We start from the raw sequence: 18,313 nt of genomic DNA on the forward strand, positions 1-18,313 counted from the left end.
TGCGATTGGGCAGCACGAATGGCGAGGTGGGACGATGGCAGATTTTGACCAAACTGATGAATCCATTTTTTCACCAAACTAGGCGCTAAATATAAACGCGCGATTTTATCCAAAAACGACTAAACACTTTTTGACGCGTAAAAACAGATATATATACAGAAACTATATTTCGCGTGCTAAATTGAGAAAGTATCAGGGAAAAAATGCAAGCTATGTTTTAAAAAGAGTGGACTCATTTTGGCCACAGATTGATGCGCCAAAGCGTCTTTTAATTTTTTTTTTACAAAAACAATAACCCCGCATAATAAACATGTGAATTTAAATCACATATTAACAGCTATTTACATCAAATAACGTGGAGAAAACATCAAATAACAGAGACTATTGCCGAAGAGACTACATGTAACAGGACCCTTTAGTATACGTGAGTCACCAAAGTTATGTAACCCATCAAGTGGTTGTGGCTTCAGAGTTTCACCCCCCCCCCCCTTCCAAACCACAGCTGAAACCGCTGTGGATTTTCGCACGAAATATTGACAAAAACGATCCTTAAACTGGGGGTTTTATGGGGAATTTGCATTCGCTCATGAGTCTCGGACTTCGAACATTCTCGCAACAATTGCGCTCGTTCCTTCTGAGCTGTCGGAAACACGCTCTCGTGGAGCACACCTGTTCAGCTGCCTCATTAGAGCGGTGTTTGCACGCCACACTCTGTGATGAGCCGATACTTTGAACTGCAATAACGTGTTTAAAATATGTAGGCCAGGCTACCAACCTGAGCCATACGAGGTACAGTTGAAACTGGATATAAGCACGACCCTTGGGAGTCTCGCTGCTATGAAGGGGCATTGCATGAAATTTCGCCTGTGATATATTTCTATTAGGGCAATTTTACAGACAGTTTTTAGATTTGCAGTTTTCGTGACTCCAAGGATCCATGCTCTTTGGTTTATTCGGTAAAACCACGTAGGTGAAAATAAAGTAAAAATGAAAACAACTAAATTAAATCACGACGTTTCGGAAGCAGTAGTATTTTTGCTGTGGTTGTCCTATCTGATGACGGAAAATTGTGTTGCTTCCGAAACGTTGTGATTTAATTTAGTTGTTTTCATTTTTATTTTATTTTCACCTACGTGGCTTTACCGAAAAAACAAAGATTACAGACAGCTGTTGAGTTTGTGTTATTTGTGCATGCGTAGTAAAGCCGGCCGTACTTATATCTGAAGTAGTGTACTTGCATCAGAATTTTCTCTTCGCCTTTCTCACCATGCGTGGCTTATATCAGAACCGTGCTGACGTAAAATGTATTTATATCCAGATTCCACTTAACCATATCGCAGGTTAATTGAAATAATCTTGTTTTCCTCTTCTTCTTCTCTGTCACCGATTGGAAAGGAAGATCTCAATGTGTTGGTCTACGAGCTTTCTGGTTAATATTGAAGTCTTTCAGAGAGTCTTAAATATTCCTAAATACACTGGAGGGAGTCGATTGAGTCGGATGATGGATTCACCGATCATATTTGGCTCTACCCTTCCGGGTGATTACATTGTTAATCTCTCACTCCTCTGTTCTGGCACAACGAGACCGACTGCACGGGAGGCTTAGTGAGATAAGTAATACATGAGGATGATCGTGATGATGGGTGCAATGAGTTGGCAGCGTTTGAAGATTTATGAACGCACACCAAGAGTAGGGCTGCCACCCGCCCTGGTTTCCCAGAATCACCCTCGTTGTCAGTTCGATGTCGCGGGAAATGGAAATGTTTCCCTAGTGTCATTAAAAGTCCCAGTTATTGCCAGTTGCATAATAATACACCACTCAAGGCATTGCATGTACATGTAGTTATGTCATCTTCCGGTCCTGAGAGAGATTCTTCTTCTTATTGATATCTCCTCTTTCTGCACGTCAGAGTTGGCAACCCTAAGCATCCGTTTCTATTGCGTGGATTTTCTTGCTGAAGCGCTGTGACTTTCGCAAGTGTGTGGCGTTCGGGGGGGAGTGTACCAAATTGGCCTGTCAGACTGCCCAGCCTTGTTCCTGCATTGCTTGGCAAAGAGATTTTACCCAATTGTCCATCTGGCAGTTCACCAGCATTGGTTCAAGAAAGCCCGACTCCGATTGAGTTTGCTTGTGTGGAGCCAATGCTGTTTTAATAAATAAATAAAATATCTCCCAGAAGGCATTGTGTCTGATAGCACGTGGAGAACACGTACTTTTATATTTGCTTTTTGCATGGAGGGACAGATATGGGAAGGGTGTATGCACGTTGGGCTTCTTTCGCACCGTACGTAGCCAACCGTGCGAATCGGTCTGCTTATTCACTTGGTTCAATGTCGGGTGGAGATCAATCCGGGCTGCATTGGAGGCAGACAAGGCCAACTCGCTGTACTGGCAACATAGAGCGGCAGGGTTTCCTGTACCCTGCAAGTCAGCAACCTCGACACATCGAGGTGTCGCAGATCAAAGGTTGCTTCTTAACAATATTGGGAGTGACGACAGTGTTGTTGGCCGGGGGGGTAGGGGATTAATTAAATTGCTGCACTTAATAAGAGGGCGTGGGACCCGGGGTATTTCACCTGCATTGAGCTGCATAATTCAATTATCCACTCACACAGGGACTCAGTGGAACAGGTGGTTAAGTGGATACTGATTACAATGGGAGAGGGCAGGAGGTAGTGGGCATGGTATGATGTGTTGAGTTATGAAAATCCATTCTTCCACTCATGATAATGTTTCGCATTGTGCCCGTAAGAATAATTGTTTAAATAGGGTTATTTTGGTGGTGGTGGGGGGGGGGGAATTAACAAGAGGTAATAGTAATGTACTCCATATGTGCGGTGTCTGTAACTGGTTGAGGATTATAATGTGATTCACAAGCAAGAGGGATACTGTACCATGTGATACAAGATGTGTAACTACAATATTCTATCACGCAATTGTCACTTGCATTACTTTAAATACCGGCCTTTGTCATCATCATCAACAACAACAATCATGAGCAATCCACTGCTGAATGGAGGTCACCCAAAGAGGAAACCATAACGCACGATTCAGATTCATAATGTCGTGGAGGAATCCGAGGCAGATCCCTAAAGCAGATCATTCGTATGCCACACTTGAAGAAATGACAAAAACGCATGTTTACACATAATTCTTTTAGATTTGAAGTTTTCGTGACTGCAAGGATCCATACTCTTTGGTTTGTTCGGTAAAGTCACGTAGGTAAAAAATTAAATGAATGAAATAAAATGGAATGAAAACATTGTCCCCACCTGAAGAAGGACGCTTGTGTTGTGCCCGAAACGTCGTGATTTAATTTTATTTTAGTTGTTTTCATTCCATTTTATTTCATTTACTTAATTTATTAACTACGTGACTTTACCGAAAAAACCAAAGAGTATGAATCCTTTTGCCTAGCACTCGCGAAAATGACTTGCTTTTTACCATCATTACGATATAGATGTGCTAGAAGCTACAAATCAAGTAGGAAAAAAACGAGCTTAAATTTCTGGAGGAGAGGTTTGACTGAATGTTAATCGATGTAAATTTGGCCAAAATATGGGCATAATTTATTTATCTTGATTAAATGTGTTTATATAAAGTATATATTGACGGAAAATGACTTGGACACAAATGGGTAACAAAAATATAATGAAATGAGAAAAATGTACGATGTGCAAGTTGCCACAAATATGTAAAAATGTTGCGGAATACATGAAAAGACTCTGAATAAATTAAATCATCTTGCCGTGTACCCGAATGTCATATACCCGGCTATCTTAATATTGATATCAGCAAATTGATACAACACGCAAGAAGGAAAATCCCTTCACTTTCCTAATTTATTCCTTGACATCATAAGATGGAAATTGCTGATATCATGAATTCCTGATTAAGTGCCAATTCAACTTGTCAGGGAGACGTCCCAGCTGCCTTTTTTTTATTGCGTTAGAATAAAAGGTAGCAGCAGCAGCTAACACTTACGACAGCTCATTAGTGGAACTCAAAGACATCAGAATGCGCGGCGCCAGACACATCCACTAGATTACCGCTGAGCCGTCTGTTTTCAAGAGACTGAAGCAAGTGGCAGATGCATGTGGATACTTACACTTATTTTTGTAGGCTCTTGACTGAAGCCACCCTGTCAATGTGAACAGAGATTCGTGTCATTTTTCGAACGAACAGATAATGCAACAAGTAATGACTGTTTGGGTAATGCTTTACACCGTTGTTGCCGTACCATGCAATCACACTCAAGATGTATTGAAATTACATTTCTAGTCGATGTATATCGTTGCATTAATGTTTAACCTGTGCGGTGGTTTTCATGTTTTTTTGCCACGGACAATGCAGTGCTTCGTGTTGCGCGTTCTAAAACGGCCGATTAAAAAAGAGAAACCCCACACGAAACAAAAGTAATCTCAAGACTATGCAAATTGGTTTCGTATGAAAACACAAGGCAATCCCAAGAGCGATAGGTATATGGATGTGCCCATATATTAAACACCAGTTCACCTTGAGGGGTGAAAGGTGTTGAGTGTGGGTTTTTGAACAGGACATTTTATTCTCTGGGCTTAAAGGAATACATTTGCTTTCATGCAACCAGCTTAAGAGGTACATTTACACAATCCACCTGGGTTCCATGACATTGCCTCAATTGGCCCATTTGTTAAGAATTTGCCTTCGGCTCACACTGGACATTCAATTAAAACAAGTTCCTTTTAACATACATTTCAAACAGCAACAATTAAAAACCCACAAGGCGAATTAATAACAACCACCTCATACATTCCTGCTTAATAACAAATGCTAACTCGCAGCACGTCTTTGAAAGAACTGAGAGAGATGTGTACACGATGTAATGCTATTTTTGTACAATATAATCAGCCATTTAAAGTATTAGCATGCACTATCGAATTCTAACAACTGGTATTACAGAAGCGTCTGAGTAAATGGTGGTTGAGCACTAGCAAGGATTATGATTAAACTGGGTTTGTAATTACGCTAATTATGGATGTAGCATGTGTGTGTGTGTGCAATGGAAAGTTGCAGCTTCAGCAAATGACTGTATTGCTGAATTAAAACAAACCTTACATCTTGTAAGTATGAATTTTCCTGCGCTCTTGCAACAGTGGAGATTGTATTGTGTATATATGGCTTCCATCTCAAAGGATGACTTGCTTCTGTTTCTACGTCAATTAGCTCTGTTGTACTCCTGTGCATGCATTACGTGTATGATGTATGAAGGAGGTATGTATTGTTAGACAATTTTCTCATACATTTCTATCCATATTAGCAAGTCAAATCAAACTATACTGTCCCTTTAGTATATGTGTGCATGGTATGGGTTGCTAGTATTACTCTATGTAATCGGTACTCGCTAACTATACTTGCCCCAGTAATCTGTATGGTTGGGGTGGTACGAATCAGAATTTAATTCCGATTTCATAATCAATTCTTTTTTACGTTATGGTGAATTTATCGGCCTCAAGTGGCTGGAAGAGGACACGTCATAAAAGACATGGATTGAAAACCCTTGATTATTACACTTTGATAAACATCGTTATTAGGTAATCGATTCATCGTTACCGCCATATCTGCTATGGGCTATGGTTAGTCCTGTCTTACCAACTCTGCCCACGATCCTCCGCCACTTTACACGTGGCCTCTTGCTGCTCCTAGCCTAGCGCAAGCGCCGTTGTGCCGTCCCCACACTTAGTGGTGAATGTGGACTGCTGTTTGTGTGCACACGTGTGTCCATTGAACTATTTGGAGAATGGTGGCACCGCAGTTAGCGCACTGCACTACGAGCCATAGATCCATTTCACGGCCACGGCTAACATCAGTGGCGATTATATAAACCGGTCCTGGGGGGCTGTCCTAGGTCTACTCAGCCTTAAATGAGAAGCACCTGATGCGATGTCGAAGCATCGGTAGTGGCACCTGGCACATCTGCCCACACCAGGTGCTCGCTAAAAACCAAGCACTTGCCCTTACAGTCCCACGCGACTGCACCTTTGTTTGCACAGCCACTTAAGCAGCCAACGAGATAGCTCCGTGCGAGAGCTGTGGGCTAGACACAGTGGGAAGAGGCACGGCCATCACGCCTGCAGACGAGACCCAGCTGAGACGCGTGCCTGTGTGTGAGAGGTCTACCTGAGCTGACGATGTGCGTTAAGTGACACGGGCGCTCGCACGGAGGCGCCTTATTCTCTGCAATAACCAACCCCTGCTCCCAGCCGCCCGTCTCGCTCGTCGGGGATAAGGATTTTTTGTTGTTGTTGTTGTTGGTTTCAAGCAGAGGGAACTCAAAAAAATAATAAGCAATATTCCGGCGTCGCAATAAAACGACACAATATTAAAAACCTCTGCGACTGCCATGGCCCAGAGACGTGTTATCATGAGGTCATAACCTGCGCAAGCGAGAACTCGGAGGCCATCAGTGACTGAGACAATGGCCACGGTAACAAAAACAAAAAAATAAACAGTACCAGCACGTACGAAATGAATACATTTCAAACCGAGCAGCTTGTGTGTGTTTGTCTGCATTGTCCTTGTGTCTGTGAACAAAAACAAAACGCGTTTAATAAGCCAGGATGGGGACATCGCACTTATGCCCAATATTGGGTGGTCCTGCTAATCACGTCTGGTGACCCCTGATGCAGTTGTTTAACAAGATCGACCATTGATGATGCGGCCCAGAAGATATAAAATGATCCAGAGTTCCCTTGCATAAACAAACTCTGCTTGATAATATTGGTTCTGGGAATCCATGAGGTTGATGCACCGAAACATGTTTGTTTTTGACATTATATTCTTGCTCATGGCAATATGTTATAGGAACTGAATTCCAATGTCGCGGTCTGCTAGCCGTGAGAAGGCTTCATAACAAAGTTTGTGATGTTTTGCCGCTCCTCCATTTAAGGACTGCAGTCCTGTACAGTTAGTTTACGACATGGTCCATAGTTTCAGTTGTACGGTCCCAACAGGTTTTACATATCACGCGCTGATGCTGGCTGATGTGTGTCCTCTCTGCCCATGGTGGTGGTTATACCAAACTATACTTCACCTTGTGTGCCATCTCGTATTGTAAAGATATGCAGCAGCTGCGTTAGAATCGATTGTATTTACACCAAAATGTATACTGCAATCCCAATGATAATGAGTAATTATCATCAGGGCTTATAACCGGTAACCATTTTCACAATCTATTACCGTCTTCTTGGTTCTTTCGGTAAAGTCACGTAGAATTAAAATAATAAAATAAAATAAAACATCATAAAATAATTCTCACGACGTTTCGGCCACAACGCAAGCAGCCGTCCTCAGGTGGAGAGCAGGTTTGTCGAGTATTCTACGTGACTTTACCGAAAGAACCAAGACGATGAATCCTTGCAGTCACGAAAGCTTTAAATCGAAATCTATTACCGGTTAATGGATGGCACGCGCTGCGCCACGTGCCGCAACGCGTCAGAGTGGCCCTAAGCACCATTCCCCCGTTGGCTGAACTGCCTCTCGGAGACATGAATTCGAACCAGGGACCATCGGATCGCAGGTCAATTGTTGTTGTTGTTGTTGCAAAAAGCCATTACACCACGGCACCTCCTGTTGGTTGTATCAGCTAAATTCACGGGCGAAAGTTTGGGACACCTTTATTAAGTCGTACATTTATTTGAAGTAGTTTACAATTAAGATTACAAGAATTTTTTTATCTATATATATAAAATCGTTCATGTCTGTCTGTGTGTGTGTGTGTGGACTTTGGCCCATACGCACTTTCATTGGACGGCGGTTGCCCCTGGCAACGGCTAGCCACGCCTTCGCCGCTTTCATTGGACCTGGCAACGGCTAGCCACGCCTTCGCCAAGGGCTGCAGTTTCATTGGACGGCGGTTGCCCCTGCCAACGGCTAGCCACGCCTTCGCCACTTTCATAAGCTCCGTATTTAATTAAATAATAGCCATTACACAGTATTGTTGGAGCGCTAGGGGGGGGGGAAGGAACGCCACCCGTACCCTGCCTCTTCCAAGCCGACAATTTTAGGCGAGGCCGCAGGCTTTGCACGCTACTAGGCCTCGACACCCACCACGCCACTCTGAGGTAAATTCATCAAAGTTTTTCCTACTCTTCACTACACCCCCACCACAATGTGTGCTATTAATATTACTTTTAAACCCAACGCGCCAACAATCGATTACTTTAATGTTCACTGTACAAATATTCATTAAGCTGGGTGAGCGTACTGCCAGTCTATCATGTACACTGTAGCCTGCTTATTAAGCTCGGTGAGCGTACTGCCACTCTATCATGTAGACTCTAGCCTGCTTATGAAGCTGAGTGCGTGTACTGGCAGTCTATAATGTGGACTCTTGCCTGGTTATTATAATCGATTCTTTATATGTTCTTTGTACAAACAGTCATTAAGCTGCTTGAGCGACCCCAGTTCGATTCCAACTCACGCCCACCACCGCTGACGATTATTTGAAACGGACCTGGCCCTCCCCTAGGTCCACTCAGCCTCAAAAGCGTAACTGCTGTCGTGTGTGAACATCGTCACTGGGGAGACAAAGGCGGCGGGGCATCGTGGATCCAAGTCCCGGGCGAAGCCGGGTCATGTGTATGTGTGTTTGTGTTTATGTGTATGTCTGTGTGTCTCTATGTATGTGTGTATGTATGTGTATGTATGTGTTTGTGTGTATGTGTGTGTGTATGTATGTGGGGTTTTTTTATGTCTTTATGTGTATGTCTGCGTGTCTCTATGTATGTGTGTATGTACGTGTGTGCATGTGTTTGTGTGTATGTATGTGTGTGTCTATGTATGTGTGTGTCTATGTATGTGTGTGTATGTGTGTGTATGTATGTGTGTTATGTGTCTGTCTGTGTCTGCATGTATGTGTGTGTATTGTGTATGTGTTTGTGTGCATGTATGTGTGTGTTTGTGTGTATGTGTATGTCTGTGTGTATGTGTTTGTGTGTATGTGTGTGTATGTATGTGTGTGTATGTGTTTGTATGTGTTTGTGTGTTTACGCTCGCATTACACAAATGTGTTGCTGGTCTAAGGCGTTCCTCGCACAGCATTGCCGCTTTATTATTTCAGTCGTTTACTGCCTTACGCACCCTGAAAGTCGTGTGTGTCTGCAGCAAGCGCGTGTATGTGTACCTATGGACGCGCGCGCGTGTGTTGTGTAGGGGGAACGGTAGTGTAGTGCTTAGCGTGCTGTCTGTGTCTGTGTGTGTGTGTGTCTGTCTGTGTCTGTCTGTGTGTGTCTGCGTGTGTCTGTGTGTGTGTCTGTGTGTGTGCGTGTGTGGTGTGTGGGGAGCGGTAGTGTAGTGCTTAGCGTGCTGTCTGTGTGTGTGTGTGTCTGTCTGTGTCTGTCTGTGTGTGTCTGCGTGTGTCTGTGTGTGTGTCTGTGCGTGTGTGGTGTGTGAGGAGCGGTGGGTGTAGTGCTTAACGCTACGCTGCGCTACCAACCCGGCGAACCCAGTTCCATTCCCGCTCACGGCCACCACCGGTGACGATTATTTGAACCTCCCCTAGGTCCACTCAGCCTCAAACGAGTAACTGGTGTGGCGTATTAACATCGGCACTTGGGAGACAAAGGCGGCTGGGCGTGGTAGATCCAAGTCCCGGGCGAAGCCGGGTCATGTGTATGTGTTTATGTGTATGTCTGTGTGTCTGTATGCATGTGTGTTTGTATGTGTGTGTATGTGTTTGTGTGTATGTCTGTGTGTGTATGTATGTCGGTTTTGCCGCCGTGGTGGATCCAAGTCCCGGGCGAAGCCGGGTCATGTGTATGTGTTTATGTGTATGTCTGTGTGTCTGTATGCATGTGTGTATGTATGTGTGTGTATGTGTTTGTGTGTATGTCTGTGTGTGTATGTATGTCGGTTTTGCCGCCGTGGTGGATCAAAGTCCCGGGCGAAGCCGGGTCATGTGTATGTGTGTATGTGTTTATGTGTATGTCTGTGTGTCTGTATGCATGTGTGTATGTATGTGTGTGCATGTGTTTGTGTGTATGTATGTGTGTGTGTATGTATGTGGGTTTTTTTGTATGTGTTTATGTGTATGTCTGCGTGCCTGTATGTATGTGTGTATGTACGTCTGTGGATGTGTTCGTGTGTATGTATGTGTGTGTCTATGTATGTGTGTGTATGTGTTTCTGTGTTTGTATGTGTGTGTATGTATGTGTGTTATGTGTCTGTCTGTGTGTCTGCATGTATGTGTGTGTGTATTGTGTATGTGTTTGTGTGTGTTTGTGTGTTTACGCTCGCATTACACAAATGTATAATGCGGGTCTAAGGCGTTCCTTACACAGCATTGCCGCTTTATTATTTCAGTCGTTTACTGCCGTATGCACCCTGAAAGTCGTGTGTGTCTGCAGCAAGCGCGTGTATGTGTACCTATGGACGCGCGCGCGTGTGTTGTGTAGGGGGAACGGTAGTGTAGTGCTTAGCGTGCTGCCTGTGTGTGTGTGTCTGTGTGTGTGTGTCTGTGTGTGTGTCTGTGTGTGTGTCTGTGTGTGTGCGTGTGTGGTGTGTGGGGAGCGGTAGTGTAGTGGTTAGCGTGCTGTCTGTGTGTGTGTTTCTGTCTGTGTGTGTCTGCGTGTGTCTGTGTGTGTGTCTGTGTGTGTGTCTGTGCGTGTGTGGTGTGTGAGGAGCGGTGGGTGTAGTGCTTAACGCTACGCTGCGCTACCAACCCGGCAAACCCAGTTCGATTCCCGCTCACGGCCACCACCGGTGACGATTATTTGAACCTCCCCTAGGTCGACTCTGCCTCAAACGAGTAACTTAACTACTGTAGCGTATTAACATCGCCACTGGGGAGACAAAGGCGGCCGGCCGTGGTAGATACAAGTCCCGGGCGAAGCCGGGTAGTACAGCTAGTAATAATTATAAGCACCCGCGATCCATATCGGTAGGGGACAAAGCGACCCCTCCTCTCCCCCAAACACGGAAGTCACACTCCATCTCTGGCTAAATGATGATGTTTATGGCTCGACATTTATATATGCGCGCCAAACCGGTAACCGCTTTTTTTTCACCCGTTTTTCATTCGGTAACAGCCGTGCACATTTAGTTTTTATCGCTATACGAACATCCCTCTTAGTATTCACCGAGCGCGTTGTATTAAACATTGCCATCTGCATCGGCAGCTCATCGTAAGTGAATACACTTTTCGTCGACTTAATACTCATTTTAAACTCATTATTTGTATTTCCAAGTTATGCAAAATACTTCAACACGGCAATCCATCTTAATTTAATTGGTTTCTGCGCTAACTTTGATCCAAAGCCAAACCCAACCATCGTGGACAATTCGTACGGTGCAAGCACGAAGCAGAACGGGATTAAGCACCGAGTAAGGATGTCACAGGCACGGGACATGCGCGGACGCGGTCGTCGATATAAACCTACGGGCAAAATATATCGACATCATTGTTTGATCATTTATGCAATAATATACAGAAGTGGTGCAGATGTCTTGTGACCCCCCCCCCCCCCATAATTAATTGACCCCTAATTTTTTGTTCTTTTGCATATTCATTTCAGTTTTAAATTAACTTTACTTAATGCAAAAAAATATTCCGTTTAAGAAAATTGAATGGGGATCACAAGACATCTGGAGCACCCTGTACACATATCAGCGCGTCTGAGTGGCTTGCGCGCGCGTGCAAACGCGTCTCTTTGAAGACCACACACCGATAGGGTCGTTATTGATGGGTCACCTTGAACGCAGTCTGCAGTGTGCACAGGTCACGAGTTAACGCGTAAGGGGGGGGGGGGGGGGACTTGCTACTCTCACATCTCCCTCGGAATTTTTGATTCGCCCAAATTAAATTCGCTTTGTATTTCATTTGAAGGCCGGGTGATGTTCATTACGACTGAGCTACCTTAGAATGGCATCGGAGGTGTGGGGGGGTGACGACAACTTCATAAGAGAGACACCCCCCACCCCCACTGACTCACCACACCAATCACGACCATCAACCCTCCACGTGGAAACACTTTTTGCTCAATTGCCGCTGGCAGCGTTTCAGATACTCAACAGGCTGCTTGTGAAGCCGTCCACTGGCTTGCCGACATCGATGTGCACACACAAACGGGGATTCAGCTTTCACTCGACATTTGTAAGAACGCTGCTAGCTAGCTGGGTTTGATTGCATATTATATTATTGGCGTAAGGCACTGCCACTAGAGTGCAATGATGCACCTTTATCCATAATACTCCTATTTTACCCGACATGCCTATAATACTGTGCACGAGACGTCGCCTGTAATACTACTGGTACGTGTATAAAAACCTGTTGACAGAATCAGAGTCTTTATTAGAATCAGGATCTTTATAAATGCTGGAGGAATCCAATGAGTATAAAGCCATTTTTCACAAATGTCCAGTAAATCCCCTCCTCCTCCCGATGTCAACAGGGTGGATGTGGCATGCCGAACTAATTCCTGGAACAGCACCAGGGACTGTTGCGTCTGAAATGAACCCCTTGCATGTCAAACGGTGCCCGATCCAACTTCCCACCGCCATTCGCGAGAAGGAGTTAAAGGCAAACTTCCGTCTGTGCATGCGTCGCCCGCTCACCTGGAGCTCGTGAACGTCCTCCTCCTCCTCCTCCTGCTGCTGCTGCGTGGACTCCGACACCGGCACGGAGCCCAGGAACCACCACTGGATCTCGAGGGGGGCGAACGCAGGCGCGCCTCCTCCTCGGTAAGAGCAAGTCAGGTCCACGTCTTGGCCCTCCCTGGCGCGCATGTCTCCCGGGATCTGCACGAACCTGCCTGGTGCGCAAGCGTCCCGTCAGCTGTTCTCAGCCACCGTGTGTCTTGTTTGTGGCTGTGTGTGTGTGTGAGAGTGACCCAGTGAGGAGCGGTGCACTGCGCTATGAATCTGACGGGCCCGAGTTCGATTCACGCTCACGGCCAACACCGGTGACGATGATCTGAACCGATCCTGGGACTCTCCTAGGTCGACTTGGCCTCAAACGCGGTGTATAAACATCACCACTAGGTAAATAAAGGCGGTCCAGCGTGAAGCTGGCCACCCACCCCCTCGCTAAGAGCACTTGCCCCAACAGTCTGTCAAGGCTATAGGGTTGATCTTTGTGATTGAGTGACAGTGCCATCTTTTGCACAGCACGAGCTGCTGCTTCTCTCTGCAGTCAACGAGGAAGTTCAACAAGTTCGAATAAAAAACCCGATATCAAACCCCTACAACTTAAATACACTGCTAGGTTTTTATGTCAGTTGTCCGTGATCAATCCGGGTTCTCAAGTGTCATGAATTTATACCCCAGTCATCAAAAACACCGATTGTTTGCGTTGTCTTAACCCAGCTCTGAAGATCTATATTTAAACAAAAAATCTGATTGACTGCCATGCGACACGCATCTGCCATCCGACACGCAGTAGGGCGTGTAATCTAGCAGTGAGTTCAGAATTAGTTCTGTGAGATGCCCTTCCGTGGGCCGCTCCTGATAACCGCGTAATGCACGACAGAAATGTGTCAAAGTTAGCAATGAACACGTCGTCTTTCACGTGAAAAATAACAACAGGGAGAAGGTCCATCAGTCTACGAGTCTTCTCGAGCAGGGTGCTTTGCAACCGGAGTGTGCCGCGCTATTTTATGAATTGCAGGCGAGCAGGGAACCTCTCTGTTCGCAAGCTACGATTAACGGAACTCTCCGTGCCGTTCAGTGGCCGATCCAGCCCCCCCCACCCCTCCTAGCTCCCTGAGTGTGGCCTTTTAAGGAAATGCCGCTCTGTTGGTTGGTGCTTTATTAACGAGACGTTCTGATGTATGCATGCTGGTCAACATAGCACATTCATAAAATCACTGCTGAGAGAGATGATTATGTAACGAAATTTCGAGACTATGAGAGCAATTTGGTGTCCGGAATTAAACTGGTGACTTAGGGTAGCATCCTCATGAGTTCTTCTTACATCAGTGTTTGTCACTCATTTTCACAGGGGGGTGGGGGCAATTTCGCCAATAAGACATCATCAGTGTTAGGGTCGCAACACCATTTGAAACCATTGAGGTATGTCAACACGGCGTGGGGTGTATTCACATTTGTGTATTGCCTGGGGCCGTACTAAAAACCTTGCAATGAAGACCACCGTCTTAAACGCTGGAGGGGGGGGGGTGAGAAGCAACCACTGCGGGAGAGAGCGACACCTTGAAATTGCTACAAGACTCTGTCTTGTTCCGCGCCCCCTGGCGGTGACAGCTAACACTGCCGCCGTTGATTTTACGCGATATACATCAAGCAAGTTAATATGCATCCGAACAGAACACAATATCAAGGAATACTGTGCCATAAATTACTCTTTCTTTCTACGACTTCTTCCCGTAATTTTACTCGTTTTGCTCATTGTACTATATATGAAAAACAGCTGTAGGTTGCAGATACTTTAAGTGGAAACCAACCCCACCACGATATTGCAAATCTTCCTCGATATTGCACATCTGTCCACGTGTATTCTGGCGAATAGTGATGAAGAATTCCATATACAGTAACACTGATCATGCAATAAATTCGTCCCGGAAAACCTGACTAAGTCACTTGACTCGTGTTAAAGAGGACCTTGCAATCGGAATGTTTGGCCAATGAATTTAAACGAGTGTGTTTAGAACGTGGGTAGAAAAACCCAGTGTCCAAATAAAACCAAGCACGTCGCGTATTAGTGGATAACTAGGACAAAAATCCCCCGTATAGCCTCAACAGACTGTTGGGGCAAGTGCTGTTATCGAGCACCTATGAAGAGGGAATGGGTGGCCAACACCACGCCGTCTTTGTTTCCCCAGCGGCGATGTATACACACCGCACCAGCAACTCATTTGAGGCTGAGTAGACCTAGGGGAGGCCCCGCACCGGTTCTGATAATCGTCACCGGTGTTGGCCGTGAGCGGGAATCGAACTTGGGTCGCCGGGTTCGTAGAGTATGCCACCGCTCATGCGCACACGCGCACACACAAAGACTCCGCGCAGATGAATGCAATCATCAACTTGCTGTACTGCCACCTTCCGGGCCACCTCGCAGCGGCTACCCCATAAGTGGCGATCACAACAGGGGCAAGTGCTGTTAGCGAGCACCTATGAAGGCCGGCACGGCACACGAGGGGGGTGGGCGGCCACCACCACCACATGCATTGCGTCTTCACGACTCCCCGGGGCCACTCCGCTCCCCCGTCCCAATCAACAGATGTGTCCATCGCATCCTCGTCCCCCCCCGCCTCCCTCCTTATTTACACGTGAATGGGAACAGCGCTGGAATTATAGACCGCGGGATCTGTTCTTGCGTCCACGACGAGACACAGAAAGAGAGAGAACTCGTGTGCGGTCTTGCCAGTCCTCCGTTGAACAGAGCAGACAGCAGTGGGTTTACGAGACCAGGGTTTGTCAACCTGCGGCTCCGGTACCGCATGTGGCTCTTTAACGACTGATTTGTGACATGTATCCCCATTGCATTGCGGCCCTTTGAAATATTGCGGTATTTTTGTCTGTTTGTTACAGAAATTAAAACAAACAAAAAAAAATGTCTCTTCTCGTTATTTTTGTTGCAAGACCCCTGCACTAGACGGTCCGCTGGGCTGGCTTGCGTGGCCACGATCATCACGCGACCGCACGGACATTGCCTTTGACATGGACCGCGCGCTCGTGGGCACGACGAGGAATTCGGAAGAAACTTGACTTAAAGCTTTCGTGACTGCAGGAATTCATATTCTTGAGTCTTTCGGCGAAGTCACGTAGATATGTTCAAAGAAAAAAAAACTACGACGTTTCGATCGCAACAAAAGCAATCGTCATCAGGATAAAATAAAATAGCGGAAAGCTCCTGATGACGATTGCTTGTGTTGCGATCGAAACGTCGTAGTTTTTTGTTATTTTTGGGTTATTTTTTTTTACGTATCTACGCGACTTTACCGAAAGACCCACGAATACGAATCCGGAAGAGTTCGAGTTTGAAAGCGTGCGTGAATGGGCTCGTCGTGGAAGCACGGGGCTTTGGCGATGAAACCCCGCAGGGCTTGGCTCGCGTGGAATCGCGTGCCGCGCGCTTGCGCACACAGCAACCAAACAACGTTAGAGAACGAACTTTAAACACGCGGATCAAACCGCGGCGCGTTGACGACGCCTGATTGCTCGAGATACGTTCAACAGCTGCTGTTGTTGCTTTGAATGCAACGGGAGCGCAGGCACCCCCCGCAATCTTGTGCGCCCCTTCATGCAGAAGCTGTTCTCCTCTCGTTATGGGTAAACAAACAGCTTCAGAGGCTGCACAGGCTGCAAGTGACGGACCACTACGACGCTCGCTTGGGAATTCTGCGCCAAATGCACAAGAACAGCACACATGATCCCTCCATGAACGTTAAGAGAGGCGCGTTCGTAAGACTTCGATTGTATGTCCACAGACGCTCCGTGTATGTGGATGTCATGCAAGTGATATTTTAATTAAATCAGTTTTAAAATAGATATTTTACGGACGGCATTTTAAAAAAAGAGACTCCCACCGCCGTATCTCCCCCGTAGGGATGCATTCCAAAATATTGATAGCCATTGCGCTTCGATTGGTTTAAGAATCCGAGGAAATTCACCCCCTTCATCTATATAGACCTTACGACAAAAAACATCGTAACATAAGCGTCGTTTGCCGGATCTCAGTCAAGATTGTCGCAACTGGTGCGCACACAGAGCAAGTCCCCGCACCTCCGATTAGCACGGTTGGCGGCGTACGGTGCGAAAGAAGTTCAACATACATGCACACAAGTCGCGACGGGGCGACGTGTGAGAAGAGAGACTGACGAAATCGTCGCGCGTGGAGTTGCGGCGGCGGGGGGGTGTTGGGGTAAAGTTGCGGCGCCGTTTACGGACGTTGCGCACTGATTGCGCAACATCGTCACCGACGAATCGCGCATGCAACAGAGCGGACGAGCACCACCAGCCAGGGAACTTACCCTTTGCCACGGCCAGGATCGCTGCTGCTGCTACCACCACAGTGACGCTCGCAGAGCATCCCGTCCCGAGCATATTTGTGCAGAGAGGGGGTGGGGGGGGGGGGTCTCTCTCTTTCCTCCGTCGAGTCGCGTCTGACTCTCCTCGAACTCGACCACGTTCAAGCGAGAAGAGTGCGCATGGCCACCACGATCTAGACGAGGTCCTGGCTCGTCCGCCTACAGCGCCGAGCCACGCAGTCTCGTGCCACCACCACCACCATCATCATCATCTCGGAGTGCGTCATTGCAAGCAGCTTGCGCCGGTGAGGAATACGAGCACGTGGCGGCGAAGATGTTCGATCTGATCCCTGGTTTCTTCCAGAGGGTCGGAACACCGCTTGACCGTGTGTCTGTCTGTGTGTGTGTTGAGTCGAGTTCTATATTTAAATGTGAACTCAACAGCACAGCGGCGCAACGATAATCAGAATGCGTCTGCTTGTGACGATCGAGCAGTTGATTAGGGCTGGAGGAAGCTCACTAGATTAAGGACTAGAGCAGCAGCGCTAACATAATACTGGGGATGCATTACGCGCCGAGAATTCTTATTCTGGGTTTATTATTATTCTATTTATAGGATCAGCACAAGGGCTGTGTTATTTCTTGCTCGGCAGGATAACACACGGATAAAAAAGAGCCCTCCCAGCACGGCCTTTAACGCATGACCGGAGGCACGTACACACAGCCACCAGTGAATACGGTGGTGGTGGTGGTGGCAGCGGCAACTCGGAATCGTCCGCGTCTCTCTCTCTCTCCCTTCCCTCTCCTCGCTCTCTTCTTACACCGCTCTCTCTCGCTCTCTCTCTCGCTCTTCGTTCGCTCTTGCTGGCTGGAGCTCCCCCTCCCCTCCTCAACTACCCCCCTCCTTCCCCTCTCCCCCCCCCTAAGGCGAGCCGCCCCGCTCATACATAATCAAGGAGTTTGCACTGGTGGATGCAGCTTGGTGAGCACAAAAAGTCGTGGGCGACGCGAGAAGATAAGTCCTGCAGAGAGCGGTATCATCCGTCACGCAGCCACCGCTAATCAAGAAGAGCTCGGGGCGGAATGAATCTACTGAGCCATCGAGCCGGCTCAGATCCCGCTGCTGTTGCTGCCCCCCACCCCCACCCTTCTACTCACCCCCCCCCTCTCTCTCTTTCACTCCGCTTTATCATCTCTGCACCTCCCTCTGCTTTACCTTGCCGCCCAGTTGCCCTGGCCTCCTCACATTGCCTAGTGTATTTGCAAGAAATCCATTACATCTATCAAGCAGGGGGCTTTCGTGGTCAGCTGTAGATTCATGAGGATCTTTGGCTTTGGAATAGTTTAAATGGAG

At 46.8% G+C, this 18,313-nt stretch overlaps 1 protein-coding gene across 2 annotated transcripts in view; it reads right to left on the reverse strand.

Annotated features, from left to right (window-relative positions):
• The window catches only part of LOC133350837 (V-set and transmembrane domain-containing protein 2-like protein), a 34,996-nt gene extending 17,209 nt beyond the window's left edge, over window positions 1–17,787 (reverse strand). Inside the window, exons 1-3 of one of the 2 annotated variants that reach the window (XM_061565610.1) lie at window positions 16,963–17,787; window positions 12,590–12,841; window positions 4,110–4,142 (exon numbers count right to left, since the gene is read on the reverse strand). In XM_061565610.1, the coding sequence (XP_061421594.1) occupies window positions 4,110–4,142; window positions 12,590–12,760 (204 nt within the window). In that variant the 5' untranslated portion in view covers window positions 12,761–12,841; window positions 16,963–17,787. The remainder of the gene's footprint in view (window positions 1–4,109; window positions 4,143–12,589; window positions 12,842–16,962) is intronic. The other variant, XM_061565609.1, reaches the window with a different exon arrangement.
• Between the last annotated feature and the right edge of the window lie 526 nt (window positions 17,788–18,313).

Source organism: Lethenteron reissneri, chromosome 35 (assembly GCF_015708825.2).
Source record: "Lethenteron reissneri isolate LAM-NWPU_2019-01 chromosome 35, ASM1570882v1, whole genome shotgun sequence".
Classification (NCBI taxonomy): Eukaryota; Metazoa; Chordata; class Hyperoartia; order Petromyzontiformes; family Petromyzontidae; genus Lethenteron; species Lethenteron reissneri.